This window comes from Solanum verrucosum, unplaced genomic scaffold, assembly GCF_900185275.1.
Source record: "Solanum verrucosum unplaced genomic scaffold, falcon-dt-bn FXZP01000008.1, whole genome shotgun sequence".
Taxonomy (NCBI): Eukaryota; Viridiplantae; Streptophyta; class Magnoliopsida; order Solanales; family Solanaceae; genus Solanum; species Solanum verrucosum.
In genome coordinates this window covers 1,401,743-1,417,490 of record NW_026020195.1, presented here as the reverse complement: position 1 = coordinate 1,417,490, position 15,748 = coordinate 1,401,743, and the positions used below count along the sequence as shown (strand labels likewise).

The window sequence follows — 15,748 nt, the reverse complement described above, 5'->3', positions numbered from 1 at the left end:
AAACCTCATGATTCTTACTTGGATATCACTTAATATCATTTACATAAAATTAGACAACAAAGTGGCTAATTCATAGTCTTAGACATCACAATTACTCTCACTTGTTCATTTTTGCTTGTTACGTTTTGCTTCTCGAGAGTCAAACAACATGAATTTTGATTAATATTTTAAAATGTATTTTTTCTATCGTATTAATATAAGAAGGATTGCAACTTATAGTATTTTTTTTTGTATAATTTTTGAACATCTAAATTTAAAATTAAAATGTTGAATTAATCTAATTCAATTTAGCTTTAAAGACAATTCAAGTTGACTCTCGTAAAACAAAGCATGACAAGTAAAAGTGAACAGAGGAATTCAACATTACTTGAGATGAAAGATCGTGGTTTTGGAGGTAGCTGATATCATTGGCGGAGTCAAGCTTCTGAATTTATGAGTTATGATTTATTAATTAAATTGTAACTCAAATATTAAGTTTGGAACAAAACAATGGAGTTCTTTCAAACAGTAGAGTAACTACATATACAAAATAGCGATAAGTTGAAATTTTTTCGTTGAAAAATTATATTATATATATATAAAATAATGTATATTTATATATATCAAACATTACTTTCTATAGATGTACATCAATTATAAACATCCTTATCAATATTTCTAGTACCTAATGAAATATTCAAAGATGTGCACCTACTCCTAGATTTTTTATTAAAAGAATTAAGTGTTAATAACCAAAAAAAGATCTACACACCAAAAAATAAATATACATAAAAGATTCTCAAAATCTAAATTTACCTCAAACTAATCCACTTACTTAAATTAATTTGATTTTATCATTAAAGTACCTTTAATCCCATTTAATTAGTCTTAAACTTTTTTTTTAATTAGCACACTTTTTTAAAACCATTCTCTTTTTAAAGACAACAACTCTCCTCCATAGTCCATTTCTCCATTCCTTCAACAAAAATAGCAAATTCCCAAAATCATCAAAAAGTTATGTTCTTGAAAAAAAAATTCACTTAGACAAAAATTTGTATAAAAAAAATGGGTGGTGTATCATCAACAATTGCATCAAAATTAGCATTTTTTCCACCAGAACCATCCTATCAAGTTGATTTAGATGAACAAACACAAAAATTGAAACTTTTAGGTGTGTCTCAAAGTGAAAAAGGTGAAGTTTCAATTCTACAAACAAAGAGAGGTCATTATATTTTTTCAGTTTTTGTTAGGAACAAAGGTGCAACAATGACACTTCTTTATTCACATGGAAATGCTGCTGATATAGGCCAAATGTTTCGATTTTTCATTGAACTTAGTGATCGATTACGCGTAAATGTCATGGGGTAAATTAATTGTCTAGAATGTTCATATGATTTTTTTTGGTAATTTTTTGGTATTTTCTTGATTTAAAGATGAATTTTGATTGATTTTTGTAGATATGATTATGCTGGATATGGAAGGTCTAATGGAGAAGTAAGCAATTTTGCCTTTTTTTAAAAAAATTTAATTTTAGTGTACATGTCATGTCTTGAGCTTTACAACAAGACTTTGCTAATACTGTGTATTAAATATGCTTTGATGAACTATAGTTTAGATTAATTTTCTTCTTTTATTGGACAATGTTATTTGTTAGTATAAAGTTTGTTTAGTGGTAATCATGTTTATGTCATAAAGACATGTGATCTAATCACTCCATTATTTCCACTTTTCATTAACCAATTTTGAGTGAGGATTCATATAGTTGATCCGGACTTGTTTTGAGATCGAGTCATAGTTATTGTTGTTGTTGTCGTGGAGGGGGTGGAGCTAGGATACCAAAAGGGGGTTCGGATAAGTGAGGGTTCTTATAGTTGATCCTGACTTGTTTGAGATCAAGTCGTAGTTATTGTTGTTGTTGTTGTGGATGGAGGTGGAGCTAGGATACTGGAAGGGGGTTCGGATAAGTGAGGGTCCATATAGTTGATCCCGACTTGTTTGAGATTGATTCGTAGTTATTGTTGTTGTTGTCGTGGACAGGAGGCAGAGCTACTAGAAGGGGGTTCGGATAATTGAGGGTTCATATAGTTGATCCCAATGTTGTTGTTGTTGTCGTGGATAGGGGGTCCCTTTGCCAAAAAATTACACTATATATATACAGTCAAAATTAATTTTTTATGTACATATAGTAGATATTAAATCCCCTCAACTTCTTTGTACATTTACTTCTTCATGTTTTGAATCCTCTTAGTGAAAATCCTGGTTTTGCCAGTGTTCATGGATTCAGTTTCGAGACGGATGTAACTTATATACACTGATAGTGTAATTTTTTATCTGTTGTAGAACGACGTCTGCCTTATTTTTCAGGCAACTTGTTCCACTGATTACCGATAGTTACTTGTAGTTATCTTTTAGGTGACAATATAGTGTAACAAATTCTCTTTTACGTTGTCCGTGTATAGAAGTTAATCAGTGATCTAAGTTTTTTCCTGTATTGCTTTTGTGTAAACTAGCCAAGTGAGCAGAACACATATGCTGATATAGAAGCTGTTTACAAATGTCTAAAAGAGATTTATGAAGTGAAAGAAGAAGACATTATATTATATGGACAATCAATTGGAAGTGGTCCAACTCTTGAATTAGCAACAAAATTACCTCAAATTAGAGGTGTAATTCTGCAAAGTGCAATACTTTCCGGGCTTCGAGTTATGTATCGTATAAAGTATTCTCTCTGGCTTGATATTTACAAGGTTAGCAGAAGTTTCAGTTCAATAGTTGATCAAGTTTCTTCATTTATATGCTCAACAGTAACAAGTTTTCTTTTGGTTTTTCTGTTTTCTGTTTTCTGCAGAACATTGATAAAATCCCATATGTTAGCTGTCCCGTTCTTGTGATTCATGTAAGTTCTTCGATCTCAAGTATTACTCGTTTTGGCTTACTGAACTTTTCAAATATTTGATGTTTTAGAAAAACAAGTAGTAGTAGTTTAGTACTTTTGTTTTCCAACTGTACCTTTCCTGTTCCGATTAGACGTTAGGGGGAGATATATAGGGTAATTTACACGAATGCTATTATGGTTGAGGTTATTAAATGTCTTTCTTAAAGAGCATACAGAAACCTTAAAAGACAGATAATATGGATCGGAGGAGTATTCAATATGATCATTATTGTTGAGAGCCGAAAAAGGGATCTTTTGTGTATAATCCTGCGTAATCTTGAATGTCTAGTCCATTAGGAACCACTGATTTCTTGATACATCATATTCATAGATTTACGATTCATGTGACGGTGTTGGTCTACAGGGTACAGAAGATGACATAGTTGATATTTCACATGGTAAAAAGCTTTGGGAGCTGAGTAAAATGAAGTATGAACCTTTATGGGTAAAAGGAGGAAATCATTGTGACTTACAAGTTTTTCCTCAATTTTTTACTCATCTCAAGAAGTTCATAATTTCAGTGGAAAGACAATCAGATTATTCGAAAAATGTTGAGCTTGAAGAGAGTATAATTGACTTAGATTATACTCTTGATATTACGAACGAAATTAAGTGCAGACCAAGTATTGAAGAGATTGAGAAGTCGTCGAGAATCAGTACTGAACAAAAAGAGATCATTCCAATAAGGCCTAGCACAGACAGGAAATTGAAGCCAAGAATTAGTTTTGACAAGAGGGAAAAACCAAGAAAAAGCATGGATTACTTTGGGAAATCAAGAAGTAGCACTGATCAATCTGAGAGAGGGCGGAACAGCATTGACCGGTAAAGAATTTTTACACTATCAGTCTGTTCTTTAACATCTCGTTTCATGTTATAACTAGCTCATTCCACTTATTATGAACGATCACGTATAGTTATCCAACCTCTATCTGTGTGTTCTAACATGTCTGTAGCAATTTACCTACCTTATTTGCCACGTCAACGATGACCTATAGATGGTATTTTAACATGTTATAACAATTTACCTTCCTTATTTTGCACGTTATGAATGAGATTACCTAGTTACGTACCTTTTAGATGATCTGATAGTGTAAAAGTCGTTTGTGTTGTTGATACTTTAACTTATGGTCTTACAATATGATTAATAATGTCATCATGCTGTAGTTTGACTATTGATTTTGAATGATTGCAGATTTGGAGACATGATGAGATCAGTAGCAATGTGCAATATTGACTGTTTAAAACAGACACTAGCAGAGGAGGACTAATACAACTAAAGTCTTTAAAAATTGTTATTAGTCATGTCTGCAAAAGCAATTTTTTTTAGTCATGTATGGACCACATTGATATATTATATCACTACCTACATGTTTATGATTTGAATATGTTCTTTGGACAGCCCCAAAGCAACGATAAAGTTGTCTCCGTGTGACCTATATAAGTCAGGGGTACGAGTTGTGGAAGCGGTCACTAACCCATATATTAGGGTAGGTTGTCTACATCACACCCTTGAGGTGCGGCTCTATTTTGGACCCTGCTAATACGGGATGCTTTGTGCACCAGGCTACCCTTTTTAATATTCTTTCTTTATTCAAATTTTTTAGTATTGGTCCCTACATATGCAGTCCATTCTTCAAGATTGCTAGTTCTTTTTGAAACATTCTTTATCATGCAAATGATTTATGGACCCCCATTACATGATTTTTGTTCTAAACTTTTGTTTTTGAAGATTAGAAGATCTAAAAAGTAATAAACAAAAGGAATATAAAGTGATTAGAGAGCCAGTAAATGAAGTTTTTAATTATACATAGAAGAAGAATATTGCTTTTATATACTCTAGAATTTGCTCTTTTAAAAGGGGCCACAAAGATCATCATGATTTCATATGTGGTGTGACACCTTTAATGTCTATATTGTCAAAAGAAAAAGCAATATTCCAACATCTTGTTTTATAACAAACATTTTGGATTATGGTTTTGATTTGATAGCTTGATTAGTATTTCCTAGGATAAAGATGTAACCACCTGCATAATTGTTAGTACTTATGAGTAAGAAGTTAGTAACATGATGCTCATAACGGAGTTGAAGGTCTATCGAAAACAGTCTTTTTATTCAATAAAGGTTAGGGTAAGATTTTCGTATATCCTATTCCATGTATGGGACTACACTAGGTATGTTATTGTTGTTGTTACTAATGGTCAATGAAATGAGTTATGAACCATGAAGTTTCATGTTCATAATTCAGTGGAGACAAAAAATATCAGGCTATTTCTTTCAAGCTTTGATGGTTGGAGTTACCGAAACTTATACTGGTAAGAGGTAGCATGTACCTCATAGAATTTATTGACATGCATGCTAACAAATCTAAACACGATACACGTAAATTGACCTAAACACCACAATTATGAAAGAAACGTCAGTAAAAAGTAAAGTGTTATATTAGACAACATACAAAATCACATGATACACAAAAAACAAGCAATATGTTTCACTTTTCAACTGTCCTGACCTAATCTTGATTTGTAATAGTGGGGTCTAATCAATGTTTCACTCCTTTTGTATACATAATTGGAAGAGTATTTTCCTAAGTTAGCATTTGACTATAGATTTTGAATTATATTTTTAGAGAAATTAAGTTCCTTATATCGATGAACCTTTCTTTCTTCTTAAATTGAATTTAATGATTAGTGTATATAAATTGATAAATTATTCCTTCTCTTTCTTCTAAATTTCATTCCTTTTCATTTCTATTTGTTAATAAAAAATTTGTTATCTTTGTTTATTGTTGTTGAAGCACAATAAAACAAGCAAAATAAGATAATAAGAATTTGATTAAAAATAGAGGCGGATATAGAATTTGTAAACTCCAGATGATACATTACTTTGAAGTATGTAACATTTACATAGATTAGCCCCTGATTAAGAATGTTCATTAAAGTTGTAAGGTTATTTTAAAGTCCTTTGATGACCTTCTTGATTGTTATCATTTTCCTCATATATCCATTTTAGCATGTTATAAACTTTAAAAACTCTTTTACAGAATTTTACATGATATTTTAAGCTTTTAGTGAAAGATTGAAATTTAGTACTATATTATGGGGAAAATTACGCGAAAGGGCAAATATCTAGAGTATATTATATAATATAACTATAGTTTCAATTATTTTTAATCCGTAGCTACACTTTTGCGAATTTTTGCTTTTTGGTTTTCTAATTGTATAAATTCAGAATTTGTATAATTTGATCCTTGAAGGTATAAATTCAGAATTTGTATAATTAGGTTCCTGATTGTATACATCTAGAATTTGTATATGCTTACCTTAACTATTTGTATACTACTATTTATGAAAAATTCATAACAAATTGCCTTGTTTGTATATTGGCAAACGAAATATACAAACAGAATTATGAAAAAAAATCCCAAATGTACAAATATAGAATTGTATATACTTTCGATGTTTGCATATTCGCAAGCAAAGTATACAAACGGGTAAGCGAAATATACAAACCACAACATCCCTTTGTATATTATTATGATATTTGTATATTCGCAAGCGAAATATACAAACAAGCGAAATATATAAACCACAACCTCCATAGCAAACAAAACTATAGCTATGAAGTACAATTATCAAAACTATAGCTATAGACCCTTGTTAGATCTATTATCTTTGCTATTTCTAAAAGTTTCCCATTATTATAATATCTCTTTTTTGCACTTGTGTGACTGGATACTTGTAGCTCCAATCTTGATCCTTTTAACTTTTTGGGCCTCTTTTTGTATCTCCCAAGCCCATTTACTCAAGACTAACCCAATCAAGTTAGTTCATGCCTTGAACAAAATTTGTCATAGACTCATAGAGAAAAGGAAACAAAAAGGAATTGGACTATCTTTGTGTACAAATAGATTCAAACGTCTGCATCATTAGTTGCTCTCAACTCTCAAATCACTAATTATTTATCAAATTGGATGACCAATAATTTCAATATAAACCACCAATAATGATTTAAGATCGTAATGGAATAATAATTATTCTTTCATTAATTAAAATTATAGATTTCGAGTTCAATTCTGAATACAATATTGACTTTGATAGAAAATACTTTATCATTGAAATAGATCTTCTCAATAGAAATTGTATGGTTAATCAATTCATAATATAAAACATGGCGTGAAAACCACATAATCTTCCATTTTTTTACACTTTAACCCCTTATTTTGTTGAAGAAACTCATTAAGGACCACAACTTCATATTTTATTAATTAGTGGACCATTACCTGGGCTCATCCTTTCTAGATCGCAAGATTGACAAGTTTTAACATATAAGAATTTCCACACATGAAAATTGCTTAAACTTAGAATTTTTTTTCCTGATTTCTCACTTGGTGTTCGAAAATTATATTAGAGCTCCAATTAAATCCCGATCGCGCACTATATGGTTCATTTAAGTGATGCTTCCAACAAAATTTTCTCCGTATTGTAAATTGAGAAAAAATATATAATTTTAAAATTTTTTAAAAAATATATCAAGATAACTGTGATTGCTGACATGGCAGCATCCTCACCTTATAATTCTCAAACACAAACTTCCAAGAAAATACACTCTCCAATTGTATGTACACTTCTAGAATCCTCTACCCTCACCCTTAAACCCTTTCTCCACATTTCAGGGTTTTTACACAAACCCTCAAGAATTCTTAGCCCAACTCCTTTATCCATACACACACACAAACACACAAAACACACAGTGAAAAAAACTCACAGAAACTTCAAGAATCATTTGTGGTTTTTTTCTCAAATAGTTTAGATAATGGCCCCTGTAGTAAGCAGGAGTTTGACTTCTTCACCTATGGCTTCAGTGCCTTACAGTCCTTCTTTTGTATTGGGGAGTGGTAGTACCAATAGGGTCTGTCTTAAAAGTACTTTCTTGCCTAGGAATAATATCAAGAATGGATTTTTACAATCTGGGTTGAGGTGGAAACAGGATAAAAGAGATGTTGGAGTAGTGGTTAGGTGTGAGGCTTCTGCTGTAGCTGACAAAGAAGCTTCTGAGACTTCTGGGGAGACCCATGAGTATCAGGCTGAGGTGGGAATTTCATTTCCTTTTGTATAGTTTAGAATTTTGGTTTGTAATTTTCAGTTTTTAGCTGTATTGGGTTGATTTTCTTGAGCAGGGGGTCTATTGGAAATAGCCTCTGGGGTAACGTTTCTTTGTGGAACTACACTGATTATGCTGTTGTAGCTATATTGTCAATTGTAACTAGTTTGTTGTTGAGGTATAATTGATTGAAGAGGAGTTGGTAGTTTGAATTCAGATGTTTTCTTTTAGGCAATCTATGAAATAGTCATTGGTATGGCTTTTAACATAGGAAAGATCCAATCTTTAGGCAATTGTAGGAGCTCTTGAATACTTAGTTTTATTTAGCTGATAGTCCTTTGTCCACTTTATTGTTGCTAACTTTTATTTCTCGGATGCAGGTCAGTCGCCTATTGGACTTGATTGTTCACAGTCTATACAGTCACAAGGAGGTTTTCTTGCGAGAGCTTGTGAGGTGAGGACATTTCTCCCCTTTGTTTGCTTTTCTGAGTGGCAGAACATCTGTACACTACTTACTGCTACCATAGATATTTGTGTGGCCGTAAGTCATCTTACTAGGGGTAAAATGAGAAGTTTAGAAGTTGAATTGTTTGTAAATATAGAAATATGTCATTTTTTTGGGATTGACTAAAATGAAAAGAGTGTCACATCAATTGTCCTTGGGACAGAGGGAGTAATTGTTTTCTTGATAACGTTAGTAATCATTGATCTCGTAGAGTTATGGATTAATAGTTACTGCTTGTAGATGATATGATAAATGTTTGTGTTAGAAACCATTCGTCATAGAGTTTACATTTAATTCTTTGTGCTGATATCTGGCACTTGCTACCATACTTCAAATTCTTTTCTTTTCTGCTGCGCCGAGGGTCTATCAGGAATAGCTTCTCTACCCCACAAACGTAGGGGTAAGGTTTGAGTACATCCTACCCGTCCCCAAGCCCAACTTGTGGGATTACACTAGGTATGATGTTGTTGATATCTGGCACTGGTCACTACCAAAAGATTGCCTCTTTTGGGTTTCCATAGGGTTCATTTTTTTTTTTTCCGAATGCACTTGTTGAAGTCTTCATGATGCTTGGTAATTGTCTTTTAGAATTTCCTCTTTTCCTTTATGTGTTATTGCTAACTTCAGATTCTTCTTTGGACAGTAATGCTAGTGATGCCCTTGATAAGTTGAGATTTCTGAGTTTGACGGAGCCCTCTTTACTTGGAGATTCTAGTGAGCTAGAGATTCGCATCAAATCTGATCCAGACAATGGGACTATTACTATAACGTACGTGGCTTAAGGTCTAGCTGCTGCATTAATGCTTTCCTAGTAAAGGGACTAATTTATTGATAATGCAGGGATACTGGTATTGGAATGACCAAAGAGGAGCTCATAGACTGTCTTGGGACTATTGCTCAAAGTGGTACCTCAAAATTCTTGAAGGCACTTAAGGTACTAAAGGGTATCTTCTGTTGTGGAGTAACTACTCTAATGCAGACTTTGATTGTGGTTTGAAGTTATTGTCTCTAAGAACTATGCTGCTTTTCTATCTATAGGAAAATAAAGACCTTGGAGCTGACAATGGATTGATTGGTCAATTTGGTGTTGGTTTCTATTCTGCATTTCTTGTTGCACAAAAGGTAGCCGCTCATTGCATATGGATATGGATTTATTAAAAAAAGAAGGCATTGTCATTCCTCTGATTTTGTTATTTTTTGTTTTTCCGTACAATCAGGTTGTAGTTTCCACGAAGAGCCCAAGGTCAGATAAACAGTATGTTTGGGAGGCGGAGGCTGACAGTAGCTCATATGTCATCAGAGAGGAAACTAATCCTGAAAATCTTCTACCTCGAGGAACACAAATTACACTTTATTTGAGGGTACTGCAATAATTTTGCTCCTTTCTCTTGGTAGCTTTGTGCCTATATCCCCTGGGTTGGGCATGTTATGGTCAATCTCCATTTTGTTTCATCTCCTAATTTTGCTGAACTACAGGTTATTACAATAAATTAAAGATAAGTTCCTAAAATCCATCGTTGACCATGTCAACTGATGACTTCTCTGGATGATAATAAGTTTAGAATTGTAGGACATTTAACTTGGATGGTCATAACCCTGTAATTTATCTTCTTCGGTGTGTTAAGACTTAAGATGGATCAGTAGAGAGCATTGTGAATGGTTTTGTTCCCTATGGTAGATGCAATTTGATAGGCTATCATCTTTTTTGTAGGACGATGATAAATACGAGTATTCTGAGCCCAAGAAGATCCAAGATTTGGTGAAGAATTATTCACAGTTTGTATCTTTTCCAATTTACACGTGGCAGGAGAAATCAAGAACAATTGAGGTAAGGTTCCTTGTATAATCTAAGGTGGTTTTAACCTTCACCTCCTCTTTTAGATGTGGTGTTTTAGGAGAAATCTTTTGTGGTTTCAGCTTATGGCAAAACACTTTTTTTTCGCAATGGGGTAGGTGATTGGATAAATTTATAGTTTTGATTACCTGCAAAATTTTCAGATTCAAAATACCGGTTCCAGAGGCAGATATAGGGGGCCAGTTGATGCTTAAAAAACTGAAACAGTTGCATCATTATTACATCATACTATAAATCTTTACCAATTAGAGGTTGTTTGTACTGCTTGTGTTTTGATTAGGATAAGTGCGTCTAATTTCCATTATCACGTAATAACTTTGTTTATTATTTTTACTGTTATTATCATTATTGTTGTTATTATTATTATTCAACATACCATTGCAAGGGGATGATTTTGCGGGGGGGGGGGGGGGGGGGGGTTGTTGTTGCTGCTGCTGATAAGTGTGTGACAACTTGCATTCTCATGTGAAAACTTTGTTGATTATTATTATTTTGTGGATTGGTAGGGACAAGGGGGTTTCAACTTGTTTCACTGTGCTAGTTTGTCATCTATTATTCATCTATGCCTAATTCTCATTGGTAAATTTTGACAGGTAGAGGAAGAGGAAGAACCAAAGGAAGGAGAAGAAAAACCAGAGGTGATGGCTTCATACTTATGTGCTTACAGTGTATTCTTTTCAATACGTGTCTATACTTCTCGAGTTTATTGACGGTATTGGAATTTGTGTTCTCTTTTTCTTTATGATGACAGGAAGAAAAGAAAATGACAAAGAAGACCAAAACTGAGAAGTACTGGGATTGGGAGTTGACGAATGAGACAAAACCCATATGGGTGAGTTATTGACTACAGTGAGAGTTCTTTAAATTGTACTCTTTTTGTTGTATGTGATAGTTTTTTCATGGTCATTCTAGTTAGGATAATCCTCTTTTCCCCGTAATAAATTGTAGATGCGGAATCCAAAAGAAGTTGAGAAAGAACAGTACCAGGAATTCTACAAGAAAACTTTTAATGAGTTCTTGGATCCCCTTGCTCACACTCACTTCACTACAGAGGTATTCACTTTTCATATTGGATTGATGACTAGTCATTTGTTGTTTTTTATTTATTGATGTTTTAACTCTGATAGAACAATTTGTGCAGGGTGAGGTGGAGTTTAGAAGTGTCTTGTATATACCTGGAATGGCTCCTCTTAACAATGAAGATGTTGTAAATCCCAAGACGAAGAACATACGCTTGTATGTGAAGCGTGTCTTTATTTCTGATGATTTTGATGGGGAGTTGGTAAGTTCTATATGTTAGCTCGATTTGCAACTTGTAGAAGAGATCTGAAGAGAATTGATAATTCTTTCCTTGTGTCATTGTGAAGTTTCTCATTCACAAATTCATAGTCTCTCATTCTTTGAGCTGTATATATGACGTTAATACACATGAAGAGAAGTGATGTTCTTGAATCATGTTTAAAATGTCTACTGCAGAATAAAATAATGAGATTTGTGTTAAGTGGTAGACAAAGAGAACGTGTAGTTTTACATCCCAGCTTTAAGCAATCCAAATTTAAATTGATGCCTAAGTGCTTTTGGGGGCCAGTTATAGTGCAGTGCCTTTGTTTTTTTTTCTAAATCAGCTGATGCTAGTTTCTATGCATTTCAGTTTCCGAGGTACCTGAGCTTTGTTAAAGGAGTGGTGGACTCAAATGACCTTCCTCTTAATGTTTCACGAGAAATTCTACAGGAGAGCCGAATTGTAAGGAAAAGCTTTTGTGCTTGAATGAATTACATTTTATATGTCAAAACTGTATCTTGTTTAGCAATCTGCACTGACGTGGTGGTTGCTATGGTCAATCTCTCTAGCTATTATTTGGTTCGATTGAAAAAGAAGAACCTGTTCTTGGACTGTAATGTATTTATTTCTTTCATCCTAGGTTCGGATAATGAGAAAGAGACTAGTGAGAAAAACATTCGACATGATTCAGGATCTCTCTGAAAGTGAGAACAAGGAGGTAAAATATCATCAAAACTTTCGTTACCTTTGGTGCCTTTTCAACAGAGTCTCTTGAATTCTGTAAGAGCTCTGCTATTTTATTACAGGATTACAAAAAATTCTGGGAGAACTTTGGAAAATTTGTGAAGTTGGGATGTATTGAAGACACTGGTAATCACAAGCGAATAACCCCATTACTGAGATTCTTTTCTTCCAAGAGTGAAGAAGAATTGATAAGCTTAGATGACTATGTTGAGAACATGGGCGAAAATCAGAAAGCCATTTACTATTTGGCTACTGATAGCTTACAGAGTGCCAGGACTGCTCCTTTCTTGGAGAAGTTGGTTCAGAAGGGTATTGAGGTATGTACTTCATCCTAATTTTTTACTGGATTTATTTACTAAGTCTTCCAGATACCTAATAGGCATGAATAACAAGTCTCTGTTGGTTTACTTTATAGTTTGAATGTAGAGTTTTGCAGGCGTATTCCCCTCCCCCTTCCCCCTTCCTTCTCCTAAAGGAAATAACAGATAACAAGAGAAACATCCCCCGATAAATGTAACACAAATTGAATACTGTATGTGTCACCAGTCTTTATAGTTAGCAGGATAGTGAAAAGTGTCATTGAAAGTTTTCTGGTAGGATGTCCAAAGAATGATTTTTTTTTAATTTATGATTCTTTATCCTTGACATCCAGACTGTTGTTTGGATGAATAGTTTCATTCTGTACCACCTTTTCTTGCTCCTACCTATGTCAGTTTGAACATCCGCCTTTTCTTTTTTGGTTGTTGCAGAATGATGTTCCATTTTCCATAATGGTCCCAATATAGTGTTTATCTCAATAAGTTATGAGTCCTACTTTTGAACTTGCTAAATTATTTCTATATAGAGGAAAAGCGAATTTGCTGCCAGTACATACTCCTCATTCGGCACTAAACAAAACACATGTCATGTCATTCTTGGATGTCCACTGGAAGACAAAAACACGTAGCTTTAGGGAAGGCTGTGTCAGAGATCATGTTATCTGGCTTAAGTTCTGTTTGTACACACTCCTAACATTTGCCTGTGTTGCTGTGATATAGGTGTTGTACCTCGTTGAGCCAATAGATGAGGTGGCTATCCAGAATCTACAAACATACAAGGAAAAGAAGTTCGTTGACATAAGCAAAGAGGACCTGGAGCTTGGTAAGCTCATATTTTCTTGCATTGACTGGGAACATAGTATAGAAGTGCTTTCCTTCAATATTTCATGTCTTCCCTTTGAAATTTTATTTCCCACTATGTGAACACTCAAATAAACAGCAGAAAGGGTATTGGGGAAATATAAATGAAACGGCCATTCAAGTTTGACCTGTTTCCAGAATGTTTAACATATTTTGCTCTCTGCCATTGATTTCAGATGATGATGATGAGGTGAAAGACAGGGAAGCCAAGCAAGAGTACAATCTTCTATGTGATTGGATAAAACAACAGTTGGGTGATAAGGTGGCAAAAGTACAAGTTTCAAAGCGTTTAAGCACATCACCATGTGTGCTTGTATCTGGAAAGTTTGGTTGGTCTGCCAACATGGAAAGGTCTGTGGGTTATTATTTCTAGAGTCTTTTTCTGTTTATCTAGTTTTGGAAATTGTAAGACTCTCGGTTGAAAATCTTCATTTTTGTGTGTATGAAATAGATTGATGAGAGCACAAACCTTGGGAGACACTTCAACCCTGGAATTTATGAGAGGCAGAAGAATATTGGAGGTTAATCCCGACCATCCAATCATCAAAGACCTAAATGTAAGTTTTCCCTGCTCGATCTGCATAGCTACTAGCTAGTTCCTTGATTTGGATTCTATCGAAGTTGTAAGTATCAAGTGTTGCGAAATCATATACTCCATCTGTCCCATTTTATGGTGCACTGTTTGACTTGACACACAGTTTAAGAAAAAAAGGGAGACTTTTGAAATTTGTGGTCCAAAACACTCCTTGACCAAGTATCACTGCTATGTTTACACTTGGGATTATCGTCAATGACCAGATAGTGGGTGCCGGGTGAAGACTAGCAGTTAAGTTTCACACAAGTTGCCTGGGGTGTAGCAATCGATTTTGCTGTTGCTCATTTTCTTTTAGAAAAATAAAAACATAACATCTAAGGTCTGCGTACACCCCACTTGTGAGATAACACGACTGAGGCCTAGTTGTTGTACCTTTTGTCGTTTTGTATCATAAAGCATACCAACAGTTTAATAGTTTTTTTCTTATACAACTAGTAGTAAATTTTAGTGACTTCACAAGAACTGTTTTTGTCCATAGAAGAAAAATATGGTCAAGTTTGACTAAGAATCATATGTACTTATCAACAATGGTTCTGTGGAGTTACTTGCAGGCTGCATGCAAAAATTCACCCGATAGTTCTGACGCCAAGCGGGCTGTGGAACTGCTGTTTGACACCGCATTGATCTCCAGTGGATTTACTGTAAGTACTGTGGAACACACCTTGTCTTTCCTTGTATTGCATAAGTTGTTTCTTCCTAATACATGAATTTAACACTGAGGCACATTGGAAACAGCCTGATAGTCCAGCTGAGTTGGGTGGCAAGATCTACGAGATGATGGCCATGGCTCTTGGAGGAAGATGGGGACGATTCGAGGAAGAAGAGACAGAGGCATCAGAAGAAGCATCAACCGAGTCAGATGCAAGCTCTGCTGAAGTGGTAGAGCCACAAGTCGTCGAGCCATCTGAAGTAAGGACCGAGAGTAACGATTATTGGGAGTGATTCATAAAGTGTTTCTCTATCTTGTTTAGGCTTTCTTTCTGGCATGTCATAAGAGAAAAAGAATTTTGGTTGAGGGGAGGGGAACAAGAATGTTATTTGGGTGGGGGGGGGGGGGGGTGTGTGGACTAGAAATTGTATTGAAGAAATTTTGGAATGAATAATTTAGTTATAGAATAGTAAGATTTGGTTGGTTTTCACTGTCCCCCCTCTTGCAGTACACCATTGATGTATGGTTCAAAACTCGGTGGATAAAAGCTTACTCGTTTTATCTTTCTTTACTTAAATACTAGGCGTTTGTCTATGGCAGGATCCAAACGTGCTTCTAACTTACACGTCATGTGTTGCATTTTCGTTAAATTCACACGTAACTAGTCTAACAAATATTGTAAACATGTCCCTTAAACATTTTTTTTCCTTCAAAATTATACCCTCTTATTTGATGAAGAAAATTACTTCAGTTGATTTTTTTTATGTGATTGAATTGTGTGAATGACTTCTATTATCGTAAATGAACCATCATAAGCAAAACAAAAAACAAAAATGAGTTTGTAAATAAGTAAATTTAAATTTTGAAGCTTTCACAATATACAATGTAATTTTACGACTGAGGTTTAAGCATGGTCAGATGTAGGC

The 15,748-nt window shown here is 34.3% G+C and overlaps 2 protein-coding genes across 2 annotated transcripts; both read left to right on the top strand.

Moving 5' to 3' along the window:
- Positions 1–1,043: 1,043 nt before the first annotated feature.
- LOC125829782 (uncharacterized) lies at positions 1,044–4,252 on the top strand. Its single transcript, XM_049508980.1, has 6 exons — positions 1,044–1,343; positions 1,437–1,473; positions 2,490–2,726; positions 2,828–2,875; positions 3,279–3,736; positions 4,107–4,252. Exons 1-6 carry the CDS (start codon positions 1,045–1,047, stop codon positions 4,180–4,182), a joined length of 1,155 nt encoding a protein of 384 aa, XP_049364937.1. The 5' UTR covers position 1,044; the 3' UTR covers positions 4,183–4,252.
- A 3,268-nt stretch (positions 4,253–7,520) lies between these two features.
- Positions 7,521–15,255, top strand: LOC125829756 (heat shock protein 90-5, chloroplastic). Its single transcript, XM_049508952.1, has 19 exons — positions 7,521–8,002; positions 8,395–8,468; positions 9,163–9,288; positions 9,360–9,453; positions 9,558–9,641; positions 9,737–9,880; positions 10,231–10,347; positions 10,968–11,012; positions 11,126–11,206; positions 11,323–11,427; positions 11,516–11,656; positions 12,026–12,118; positions 12,297–12,374; positions 12,463–12,717; positions 13,438–13,540; positions 13,755–13,929; positions 14,030–14,135; positions 14,725–14,814; positions 14,909–15,255. The coding sequence occupies exons 1-19, from the start codon at positions 7,727–7,729 to the stop codon at positions 15,113–15,115; spliced, it is 2,394 nt and encodes a 797-aa protein (XP_049364909.1). The 5' UTR covers positions 7,521–7,726; the 3' UTR covers positions 15,116–15,255.
- Positions 15,256–15,748: the final 493 nt, after the last annotated feature.